Source organism: Danio rerio, chromosome 4 (assembly GCF_049306965.1).
Source record: "Danio rerio strain Tuebingen ecotype United States chromosome 4, GRCz12tu, whole genome shotgun sequence".
Classification (NCBI taxonomy): domain Eukaryota; kingdom Metazoa; phylum Chordata; class Actinopteri; order Cypriniformes; family Danionidae; genus Danio; species Danio rerio.
The window spans coordinates 12,841,483-12,854,263 of NC_133179.1; the positions used below are offsets into that span (position 1 = coordinate 12,841,483).

Genomic DNA, 12,781 nt, shown 5'->3' on the forward strand with positions numbered 1-12,781 from the left:
TACACTGTTCCCTGTGAAGATTGACGCGTGTCCTCGGTATGTTTTCCATATCAAACTGAGAAGAAGAGATGCAGCCTTGATCAAACTTGCGAAGTCTGAACTTACACGGAGAAGATTCAGGACTGAACTGTGTGTTAGGCTACTTAATAGGCTACTTAATATTGAGGAAAAGCCCCAATCAGAGAGGCGAATGTCTGCAGCCCCGCCTCCGTTTTCAGATGTCTCCGTCTTTCCCCATCCACACTGAGACGGAGCTGCAGCGTTTTAGAATGAAAACGGCCTCTCCAGCGTTTTCGAAACGCTCCGTTTTCGGCGCTCGAGAACTCCGGCGTAGTGTGGACGGATGGCGTAACCGTAGCAAAACTTATGCGTTTTCAAACTAAAACGCATTAGTGTAAACGGGGCCTAAAAGGTCAAATTTGAGAAAAAAAAAACCTAGATGAAAACATTACAGGGTGCACCACCCCATAACACAATCAAGCCTCTGAAAATAGCTTACTGACATCAGTATAAAAAGCTATGTGTACCTGATGTGAAGAGGCTCTGTGGTTCTGGGGCAGTGGGCCAATCGGAGTTGTTGTGAAGGGAATTAGGAAAGCCAGGCAGACCGCTGGGGATGGGATTGGGGTGCCGGAAGTTGCTGTTGTCTGAAAACAATGATTGTGACTCAGCCGCTGCTCCTTCGAAAGGCGACCGTACTGTCAACCCTGCCACACAGTTAGGCACCACTAGAGATGGCTTACTCAGGCCAGGAGGGGGTGATGGAGAGTCATTGCCGGAAATCTGAAGGGTTTAATTTAGTGGAGGAGGAAATAAATAAATATACTGCATATACCAAAATTGAACAAAATTTAAATGCTCCAATCAATTTAAATAACTTGAAGTAGCTAGCCATTCATAAAAAAAGAATTAATTAATTAATTCATTAAATATTGACAACGACCATCAGAGTAGTAATAAACTTACTTGTGATGTTTCTCCATTACTTAAACTGATGGAATCTGAAGGTTTGCTAGTTGGGCTGCAGGAAAACAACGAAAACATGATAATCAGTAACATCTATAAAGTTACTCGATTACAAAAGTCAGTAAAGAAACATGTTCAAAGCTGAATTTTCAAGCAGAAAAAGTGTACATTTACTAATCAATTTAATGAAAACAACTTCATACAATCACACTGTTGCCATTAAGTCTTTGAACAAATAAAGCTCGATGAAATGTTTTAAATGATCTGCCAAAGAGGAAATATGACAGAATGAGGCAGGCATCAGAAGTTTACAGGCTGCTTACCTGACGGGTTCACAGTTCGACGTGAAGGAGGGCAGACCAGTGATAGAACCAAGGCCCAGGTCAGAGTCTAGGCCGTCTGGAGTCATGTTTTCAGAGTCCGAGCCTCCATCTAAGGGTGGAGTCTTATGGTGTTCTGAAAGCCCATTGGGCATCTTCCCTGTGGTTTGTAACGAAGGCCACGCTTCTTTGCTGTTACTGTTGGAACTGGAGGGCATGATACAAATGTACGGTAATTAATAATAATATTAGACTCAATTTTTTTATATACGAAATATTATGACCAGACTTTGACATTGTTGTATTTTATTTAAAACTTGAATTTGAATATTTAATGCTTGAGCACTTTTTACTTAGACTGTCTATAGTTTAGTAAAATAAAATCATTAATAAATATGAAAAGCTTCCATAGATCAATTTGTATTTTCTAAAAAAAGCAAACCAAAAAACAAACCAAAACAAAAATAAATGTAGAAAACAAACACAAAAAGAAGATGTTTTGAAGCAAATTCTTTTGACACAAACCTCTGTGATGTGCCTGATTTGCTCTTTGTCTTCTCTCCTGTTCCTGTCGAGCTCTGTAGGAAGTTGGGATTTGTTTTGTAGAGTTCCTGTAAGAGTTTCTGTTCATATTCCTGATGTTTCCCTGCCTGCAAAGTCAAACACTAAGAGTTAAAGTGCGAGTCAGGAAAGATGAAGTAAAAAAATGTAAAAATAAATACAACATTACCTGCATTTCTTCTTTTGTAAAACTAGCAGCTTCGTCTCCCAGCTCGTGAAGATACATACAGTCTGGTTTAGGGCACTGCATGCTTTTTAGAAAATAACTGCAGTATTTAGTTGTACCTAAAGAAGCCTGCATGGCAAAATAAGGCATATGATATACAAAGCTGAAAACAACTGGTTGTTGAAAATATTTTGGTTTATTGTCAACACAAAGTTTACCTTAAGTGTTCTGCCATCTACTACAACATTGTTAACACACTGTATAGCTCTAAGGGCATCTTCTGAGCGAATGTAAGTGACGTAGGCACTGGCACTAGGACCCTGTGTGGGGAAAAAAGATCAACAATTGCATAGATGAAAATTCAATATTTAAACCATGAAGATACAACTCAAGTAGTGAAACAAATCTATGATTGCTTTTGCCAAGAAATCAGCACAACTATGGGGAAAAACATCCTGAATTGCAAGAAAAATATCAAAACGGGAAGGAAAACAAACTTTGAATTGCACCAAAAATAAAAATCAATAATAATAAAAAACAGCACTGCAGGATAATGAGGGGAATAATGAAAGAAATGCAAAGGGAAAAATTGGGTAACCTAACAGAAAAAAACAACAGAATTTAAAGAAAAACTTTTCTGACAATTTCTCAATCCAATATTTGCAAATCTATATATTCATTGCTATAACTACATTACTTGCAGATGAAAATTAATATCTTAAAATGTGTATTCTAATAAAATACTCTGAACTTAGAAAAGAAAATGTACGGGAAAAAAAATTACATTTTAATTTCAAAACAGGAAAAAAGGTTACATACAAACACTGCTCAGCAGAATTGAGTACACCCCATTTTGAAAATGAATATTTGTTTCCATTTCTCAGTGAACATAGGCAATTTTATTTTGATGCATTTAAACAAAACAGATTTATTAAACAGATATATTTATTAAAATCATATTTTAGTCATCAAACATATTTAGAAATCGAAAGATAATACAATTAAATTCAAGCAAAATGTTGCAAAAATAAATTACAACCTATAAAAATTCAACTAAATGTTTAAATTTTTTTGCTTCTTGATTTTTCCTTTTTTTTATTTGCGTTAAATTTTTTTATATCATATAAATTTGAGTGTAATAGTTTTTGGACCGTTATTGTAGGTTATTTTGCTAGATTAGCTCCAGATTTGGCTTCAGTACTGACTAATCTAATGTTTATGCACACATATATAATATTGTACAGCTTCCAATTAAAAATATGAATTTAAAAGATAGATTTGTGAGGAGTGTACTTACATTTTAAGCTGAGCACTGAGACCTTATAAAAACACTTGTTTGTTCATAACACTAGAGCACAAACACGTCTGACCAATGAGAAACTGCAGCTCACCTGTGAACCAGCATAAGAAGTGCTGTTATTGATGACCACCTTATGGATCTTCCCAAACTTCCCAAAGTACTCCGGCCTTTTTAAGACCTGCAATCACAAGCCAATTACACATTTAAAAAGAGCTGATTGCGGTTTGGAGATCATCAACGGCACATGCAAATGCAGGAGAAAGCGCAGCACATAATCAGAACTCATCGGAAGCGCATAACTCAATCATTATTTATTATGAAAGAAATCAAAATGTGGAGCTAAATATAAACCCAATCAGCACTGCGGCATGTATCATTCCCAGTAACCACATTCACGTCAACAAAGTTCATTTCTACTTATAAATAGATTGCATGAAGGAAAGCATTATGATACGATAAACAGGATTTTAGATGAATGACATTCACCAGGATATCCACAACGTTCAGCCAAATCGACACTGGAAACAGAAGTGTGCCACACAAGTAGGCCTCCGTCAGGCATTTCACTGGCGAAGGGCTTCATCTTAACAACATGACGTTTTTAATATTCTGCTCACTCTTGAACTGTGAAAGCAGCCCGGATGTTTCTTTGCAGTTTTTGTTTGAGGGCTTTTTTTTTTTTTTTTTTTTTTTTTCGCACCCTCAGTGTGAGATAAACGACAGCACAGAGACTCGAATGTGAAGGGACGATCAGTACAGCAAGAAAACAAACCCCCTGAAAACATGTTTGAGCATTTTGTGCATCTAATCTCACTCGTCTGTCTTGGAATTAAAAGGCATGTTCTCACTCTCTGGGTTTTTCACACTGAATAACTTGTTCTCTGCTGAGAGCTATTCAGGGTGGATGACGTCAGCTGTGATGGCGAATAGAGGGAGAGAAAGAGCGTCAGAGAGAAGGGAGCAAAAAAAAAAAAAAAGAGAGCGAAAGCTGTTTTCGTGGGCTGGTAATGCAGGCTAAGTGCAGCTGGTGGGCAGGTAGCTTTCTCTCATTCCCCAGGAAACCATTTAGCCTCATTTTTCATTTTCATTTGATGAAATGTCGCATAAAATCAAATCTGCACAGCTTCAAGGAGTTTTTCCTCAGAAGGGTGGAAGTAATACTGTAGCATACACACCAGACAGAAGGTCATAATAATGGGGGAACGGCAGATTTGGGGAATGTGCTTTACTGTGTTAAAGCCACTTTGGTTGCACCAGTGGGTGTGAATTTATTTGTTTTTATATGTTTTCTGTAATATATAGGACCAATACAAGTTGTAAACTAGGGGTTGCATAGACTAGGCCAGGATTTCTCAACCACGTTCCTGAAGGACCACCAGCACTGCATGTTTTGGATGTCTCTTTTGTCTGTCGCACACATTACAGCTCTTTCAGTCTCTGCTGATGATCCGAATTAGGTGTGTTTGGTTAAGGAGACATGGAAAATGTGCAGAAATATGGTTGTGAAACACTGGACTATTTGACTTATGTGTCTGCTGTGATGCTTCTTGACTGCCGTTAACTTGTTGCGCTGCACGGTTAACCTAAACTACATGCCAGTTTTACACACAATGGTGGTGCACTGAACGAAACTGCCATCGGATTATTTAAAGAAACTTTTAAAATTGTATTTTTCTCATGTCAGCATTAAAGATTCACATGAACGTTGAGCGAACTTTAAATAGTCAAGCAGATGCCCGTCAGGTCGCTCCATGCAAATACCCTAGAGCAGATGCTAGCCAATCACGTTTACGCAACCCTAGAAGAGTAATGTGATTGGCTGTTGTCCTCTGCGAAGCGTAGATGCTGACATATTATGCAAATGAACCGTGAAGCACACAAAAATTGTAAAGTTTACAGCCACTGGATGTGGCAAACTTCATAGCAAGTGTGAATATCATCACCGGTGAACGTGGTAAAAATGTGCATTGAGAAGACATCCCATAATCAAGATGAGCCAGTAACCACAAAAAACGCTCAACTTGAGCAGAATTTTGACTCGCTTTCTAGTGCGCACTATTATAGCAGTAAAATATCCATCTGAGCAAGTCTTTGACAGTTTAAGAAGGCTTAATGTTACAGCCTTTGTCTTTCTTTGGTTATGTTGTTATAAAATAACTTCACATGAATTTTTGTGCTGACAACATATGCAAAACAGCTCCACTAAAATATCTGTTATTCTTACATTCTTATAGAATGTGCAGTAATCAATGTGTTGACTGCATTTATTTAGTAGTAAAAATTAGCCTAATTGCTAATGTTGCATTATTAACAAAATGAAAGTGTTGACAGTGCATTTGTTTTGCACTAAAATTAGTCATTAGTAGTGTTGATACTGTCAAACAGCATGTGTATTAACTTCCTGCAAATTAATGGCAAATTGTGGCATGTTGCAAAACATGTGCATCTTGTGTTTTATTGATGACATTACTACAGACTAGTCGATGTCAACTTGGCCTAGATAACATAAAAGTCGTTTTACAAAAAATCAAAAAGTCTTTTAACCACTATTGTAAACAGGACTTTATTTTAGCAACTGATTTCATTCATCAATTGAGTGTCAAAAACTGACTTGTCTTTGAGAAAGAATGAAACCCAGTGCATGCAGACTCTACCACATTTGAACCCACTTTTGCTACTTTTGCTTTTACTAATTTTAAGCAATGTATGGATTTGTTTATTCTACACTTATCAAGTAAAAAAAACTTTGTCTATTTATTTATAAATGTATATTTTAATGTGTCATACATTACATAAAACAGCTAAAATATATATATATTTGTGTTTTTTTATTTTTTTATGAAATCTGATATATATTTACATACTTGACTTGGACAGATGGAACTATAGGGTGTAAATGTTTAGGGAGTAAATATTTAACAATAATAAACTAAAACTATTATCTTAAAAATAAAATATCTATATAATATACATCTAACATAATATATTATAATATCATATAATAATATATAATATAAAAATATATAATAATATACAAAACAACATAATAATATATAATAACAGGTCATATAATTCAATATAATATATAATATAAAATATAATATAATAATAATACAATACAATAAAGTATAATATAATATAAAATATAATATAATATATTATAATACAATAATATATAATACAACATTATAAAACATAATATAATATAATATAATATAATAATATATAATACAACATAATAAAACATAATATAATATAATATAATAATATATAATACAACATAATAAAACATAATATAATATAATATAATAATATATAATACAACATAATAAAACATAATATAATATAATATAATAATATATAATACAACATAATAAAACATAATATAATATAATATAATATAAACATAAAAAAATTATGAAATCAAAAAATGTGTAAAAGCTTAAAATCGGATTAAATAATTGAAAAAAAAAATATTCAAATTAAAAAAATATACAAATTATCTTTCTTATTATAATAAACCTGTGTCAGGTCTTTTTACACAGCAGGATCTGAACTCAGAAACCCTTAAAATATGCTCTTTCCATCTTGTTCCAGCTTCTAGGACAAACGCTTGATTTTCTACTCTCCTTGACCTTCATTTTCCCTCCATTAACAAACAGCGAAGACCTACATAAGACATACAAGGACAAAACATTCAACAGAATAAATGTGTACCTTTATATCTTGCTTGCAGTGAAAGTGTTATAAAGCATCAGAAACCATGTGTGGATGAATTTCGAGAGCGGCTGAGTGAGATGAATGTCACAGTTTTTGGAGCAGTGGACTTCCTAAGTCGTTTATCTTGAGTGTGAAGAGCATCAATTACACAGAGGTCAGGAAAGATTGTGTGTTTTGCTGAATCACCTCAGGGTCGGCGAGTCTCTGTGAAAGGCCCACAACAAACACCAGGTTTCGCTGGACGACTCGCACGCTGGAGAGGTGTTTGCGGTTCTCTGTGATCTTCTGTTTCCGCTCGTTCTGCTTCTGCTTCTTCTCGTTCTTTATCCTCTGAAGTTCCTCCTGAGAGAGAGGTTTGTATACTGCAGGGTCTTCTGGATAGGGCTGAACCACACAAGAGATGCTTGATGTTAGAAGAGGTTCACTCAATACATAAATACATTCTTTTTTTTTTCATTAGTCTAAAGATATATCAGCAGCACAGGCTATAATTTTATTTTATAATATATAATATTATATATATATATATATATATATATATATATAAAATATGAAATTAAAAAAGAGAGATCGTAATGAAAGAAATCATATAAAAGTCAATTAAATTAAACCGAATATAAACAGTTCTTTAATTTTCTTACGGAGCATTTTGAGGCATGTAAATAATTACAATGGTCCTAACTTATTTACATTTTTATTTTTCGCAGCTTCTGAGAATTCAAAAAGTTCCACATATTGATAAATAATGTTATGATAGCTGTTTGGTTAAATTGACATAATTCTGAAATTATGATTGAATTATAAAACATTTGGCAACAAGCAGGAAAATGTTCATGGGCCAATGACACCAATTGAATTGGGCCAATTGAAATGGTTTATAAAAACAAATGCAATTTTTTCCATAATATCGCTGTGCAATAAATCTTATATATTAAATATTAAAATATGCAAATATGGTTTATTTATTTTTTTTATTACGTTTTCGTGCTTGTATACACATGTTCTGGGAATGTCCGAGATTTTCTATCGGAACTAATGGAAACTCAGATCCAATGCGGCCCAATGCTTTTTCTCATGCTGGACGATTCATCACTCTCTTTATCCATCAACCAAAGAAAGATTCTGTCAGTTCTGACTGCTGCTGCTGCTGCAAAAAAAAAACAATCCTGAAACTATGGCTGGATCCATCTGCTCCAACTGATTTATCCTGGAGGCTCTATCTACTGAACATTATTAGTTTGGAATACACCACAGCCAAAATAAATGGTGCCAGTAAAAAAAAAAAAAACTGTACAATTTTGGTTAAATATGAGAGAGACTGTATCATTCATGTTTCAATCCTGATTTTGTACTTATTATTACAATATTACTGTTTTTATTTTATTTCACACTTTTTATTGGGTGGATATGGGGCTTTGTTCAAAATCAAAATGTTTAATAAAATAATAATAATAATAAATAAATAAATAAACTACATTTTCAAATGCATTCTCTCGAATATCCCATTGAAGTTCCCCCAAAGACTTTGCTTTTTGTAAAAAAAAATGTTTTTTTATTAATTAAGATTTATTAATAATTATTATTAATTTTTTTAACTGTTGCTAATCTCATTTTATCTTATTTTCGTCTGCTTTTTCGGGGGCCGGGCCCCAGGGGCAGCAGTCTTAGAAGAGAACCCCAGACTTCAATCCTCAGACACTTCCTCCAGGGGATCCTGAGGCATTCCCAGGCCAGTCGAGAGACAGTCCCTCCAGCGTATCTTGGGTCTTCGCAGAGGCCTCCTACCGGTGAGACATGCCTGGAACAATGACCTACCTCAGCTGACTTCTCTCAATGTGGAGGAGCAGCGGTTCTACTCAGAGCTCCTCATCCTATCTATAAGGGTTCGCCCTGTCACCCTGCGGAGGAAACTCGTTTCGGCTGCTTGAATTCGAGACTTGTCTTTTCGGTCATGACCATCAGTGAGAGTAGGAATGTAGATTGTCCAGTTATTTGAGAGCTTTGCCTCAACCGCATTACAGCTTTGTTGCTAATCTTAAATTCATAATCTATGCAAAATAATCTCCACCTGGCCAAACTCTTCTTTTATAAAATAAAAATAATTTAATTACATTTTGAATGTCACCATGATTTTACCATCGCATTCGAAGTAGCTTTTAAAGAATTTATCCCATGACACCAAAAAACCCTAACCAAATAAATAAAATCCACAAAATTAATTCGTAACAGTTAATTAATTATAAAGGCTTCTCAACACCACATTTCTGCATGGATCAAAACTGCTGCAACTAAAAGTTATGCCAACTGTGTGCTAGTTTAAAGTTCCGAGCTTGTACACCGAGGCTAATACTCACGCACACTGGATTAAAGGCTGATTTTAACTATGGTTGAGGCTGGCGCTATTCACAAAGTGGCATTCACATATCAGAGAAATGGACTATTGTTTGTTTTATTATTATTTTGTGCTGTATTAATTGATTACTGAGCAGCAATTAATAACACCTTAAAATATACAGCGCTTTCATGTGATTTTCTAAACTAGTAGTGTTTTGAAATGAATGAATGGATAATTATCGTGATTATTCCTCAGACTATAATCGTACAATCAAATCCTATAATCGTTACATCCCTCTCCCAAAAAAAATTTAGGAGTGAGGCTACACACATTTTAGAGAAACCTATAATATAAATATAAAATGTACACTCATTTTAAAAATACACAAATATGCTTGCTTTTGGACTCTTAAGGTGTGCTGTTATTTTCAAGGATGACTATTCATTTTATATCCCTAATTCCCTGTTTACCTTTCTGCAGGCCGGACAGAGGCCGTTCTCGTCTGTGCGTATGCGATGCCAGCAGAAGCGGCAGATCTGATAGCCGCAGGTGCAGGGGAAGAAGTTGACGTCATCAATCTCCAACGGTTCCATGCACAGTGGGCACTCCATGGGGTCCTCCTTCACCTCAGGGCTGCAGGACATCCTATGGCACGCGACGCAGAGAAAAGAGCGGTGTGTTCTCACAGTTTAGAGGCAGAGCTGTTGAGGAAAAAAAAAACTGTTAAAGAAATTTAAAAAAAAATATTTACCAAAATATTATTACTAATGTGTAATAATAATAAAACAACGACAGGTATAAAAATAATAATAATATTAAATAATAATACTTTTACTAATATTATTATAATATTAACAAAAACAAATTACTAATTATTATTAATAATATTACTAATTATAATTAACATCAATATTAATAATTTAAATAAATAATAATATTTTACTATAATAATATCAATAATAGTTATTATTAGTAGTATTATAATTAGTAATTGTTGTTAATATAAAAATAATAATAACATTTTAATTATTAAAATTATTATTATTTTTTTTATTATTATTAATATTAGAAATTATAATTTGTTGTTGCTAATATAATAACAATTAATAATATAAAAAATAATATTTTACTATTATTAATAGTAGTAGATCAATTATTATTATTATTATTATTATTATTATATTAACAACAATAAATTACTAATAATTATTATTAATAATATTACAAATTATAATATTAATATTAAAATTAATAATTAAAATAAATAATAATAATTAACTATAGTAATAACTATAGTAATTAATATAGTAATACTTTTTATATTATTATTATTATATTATTTATAATTAGTAATTTATTGTTGTTAATAATTAATATAATAATAAATAATATAAAAATAATAATATTTTACTATTGTTATTATAATTTTTTTATTATAACAACAAATGACTAATTATAATTATGAATATTATTAATAATAATATTAACAATAATGTTCATGATTATTAATATTAACTATTATTATTATTATTATTATTATTATTAATTATTATTATTATATTAACAATTACTCATTATTATATTTTTTTATTAATAATAATAACACAAATCATCATCATTATTATTATTTTCATGTCAAACTGTAAACAAACAGACGCTTCAAAGTGAATAAATGCAGCAAAATTCTACAATAATATATATTTTTTCCAACAGTCCACATGTTTTAAAAGCGAGACAGAATTAGGCTCATATCCTTCAAATAGTCTCAAAGCACATTAGAGCTTGCATCAGAGTCAATAATGAGAATGCGACTAGCAAGAGTGTATTTGTGTTTGTGTGGGAGGAGTTTCAAACTCCAGTCAAGAGAGGAATTGAAGGCATAATTGGAATCGACAAGCACACACACCCACACAAGCAATCACCAGAGTTTCAATAACAAGTATACATATCCTCTAGGGTTCATCCAGTGAACTGGTCCTCTTAAGTGAGTAGGTGCAAATTCAACAATTACTGAAAAATGAGGTACTGGATCCTGGTATTTAACATTGAACCGTGGGCTCCTGACAAGGCCCCAAATGTAAGCTGCGTTGGTTAAAAAGCAATTTGATGTCTCTGCGTGAGATCATGAGTAATGCAAGCTAATTTACCTTTTCTTTAAGTAAACACATTCTACATTAGAGGCTTTGTTTCTGTGGTAATGTTTGAATCACAACTGCATAAACAACATAGACAATAACAAATACAGTGGTTTGTCAGGGACAGTTCCTTTTTTTGGTGGCACTTCCCCAACGTGGATCATTTATCAAACAAAGGTTTGAATAAGCATTTAACTGGCCAAAAATCTGTGTGGTGCAGGATAAGTAGTCAAAGAGATTAGAAATGAGTTATTAAAACTATTATGTTTTACTCCTAAAATTATAGTTGATATTTCTACAAATGCTTTTGTGCATTATTTAATATTTATTCTTTATTTTTATTTTAGTAATTTTGTTCTTCACTTTAAGAAATTTGCCTATAAATAAACATTATTGTTATTATTATTATTATTACTGATATAATTATTGTTATTACTGGTATTATTATTATCATAATTATTATTACTGATGATATTATTTTTATTAGTGTTATTATATTATTTTTATTATTATTATTGGTATTATTATTATTATTATCATTAATATTAGTGATTTTATTATCATCATTATTATTATTACTGATATTATTATTATTATTATTATTATTATGTGAGGAACAACTATGGTCTAATTTTCACAGACTTACAGCATCTTAACAACCCATCAAAATAAAAGCAGATTTAAACAGCAATTGTAACAGAAATATTTATATTTACACATATTAAATATTAACACTTAAACTATTTATTTTAGGAATTACACAACTGTTATTTCGTGTTTTTTAACTCTTAAATGTCAAATTGATCAAGTTTCAAAACTCAGTTTAATCAAGATTTTTTTAAGGTTCTAAATCGCACAAACTATTAAACTGGAGTCTAAAAATTAAATACAGAAGAGGAAAAAATGTATTTAAAAAAATGGAAATTAAACAATTTTGATTATTTAAAAAAGTTCTATTATTTTTCAAATTAGATATACGTCATTACTTTCTTCTTCATTTTTAAAATCCAGCTATATTTATTAATCTTATTGCTATTAATGCAAATTACAAATACATATAGAATTAAGATTACCAAAGAATACTGAAGAAAATCTTTTGCATGTAGGCTCACACGGAATCTGTCCGCGCAGAAATCAGCCGATTTCTACAGATTTTTAGCCCAGAGTCTATTTATTTATTTACTTGTGTAAGTGTGTGTACATTTATATTTATTCAGTTTCTAAATTAATTTCAGTATAATTATTGATCAATATGAAAATGTTCATTTGATTTATTTG

General features: G+C 32.2%; 1 protein-coding gene across 4 annotated transcripts in view; it reads right to left on the reverse strand.

Moving 5' to 3' along the window:
* cnot4b (CCR4-NOT transcription complex, subunit 4b) overlaps positions 1-12,781 on the reverse strand; it is a 42,370-nt gene that overhangs the window by 24,381 nt on the left and 5,208 nt on the right. For 3 of the 4 annotated variants that reach the window (XR_012401463.1, NM_201169.1, XM_073945829.1), the window contains 9 exon segments: positions 9,839-10,069; positions 7,220-7,417; positions 3,405-3,491; positions 2,232-2,333; positions 2,017-2,142; positions 1,812-1,936; positions 1,290-1,493; positions 967-1,021; positions 528-783 (listed from right to left, as the gene is read on the reverse strand). Coding sequence is in view for 2 of the 4 variants with exons in the window: in NM_201169.1 (NP_957463.1) it covers positions 528-783; positions 967-1,021; positions 1,290-1,493; positions 1,812-1,936; positions 2,017-2,142; positions 2,232-2,333; positions 3,405-3,491; positions 7,220-7,417; positions 9,839-10,012 (1,327 nt within the window). In the remaining 2 variants the exon portion in view is untranslated. 4 annotated transcript variants of the gene reach the window in all.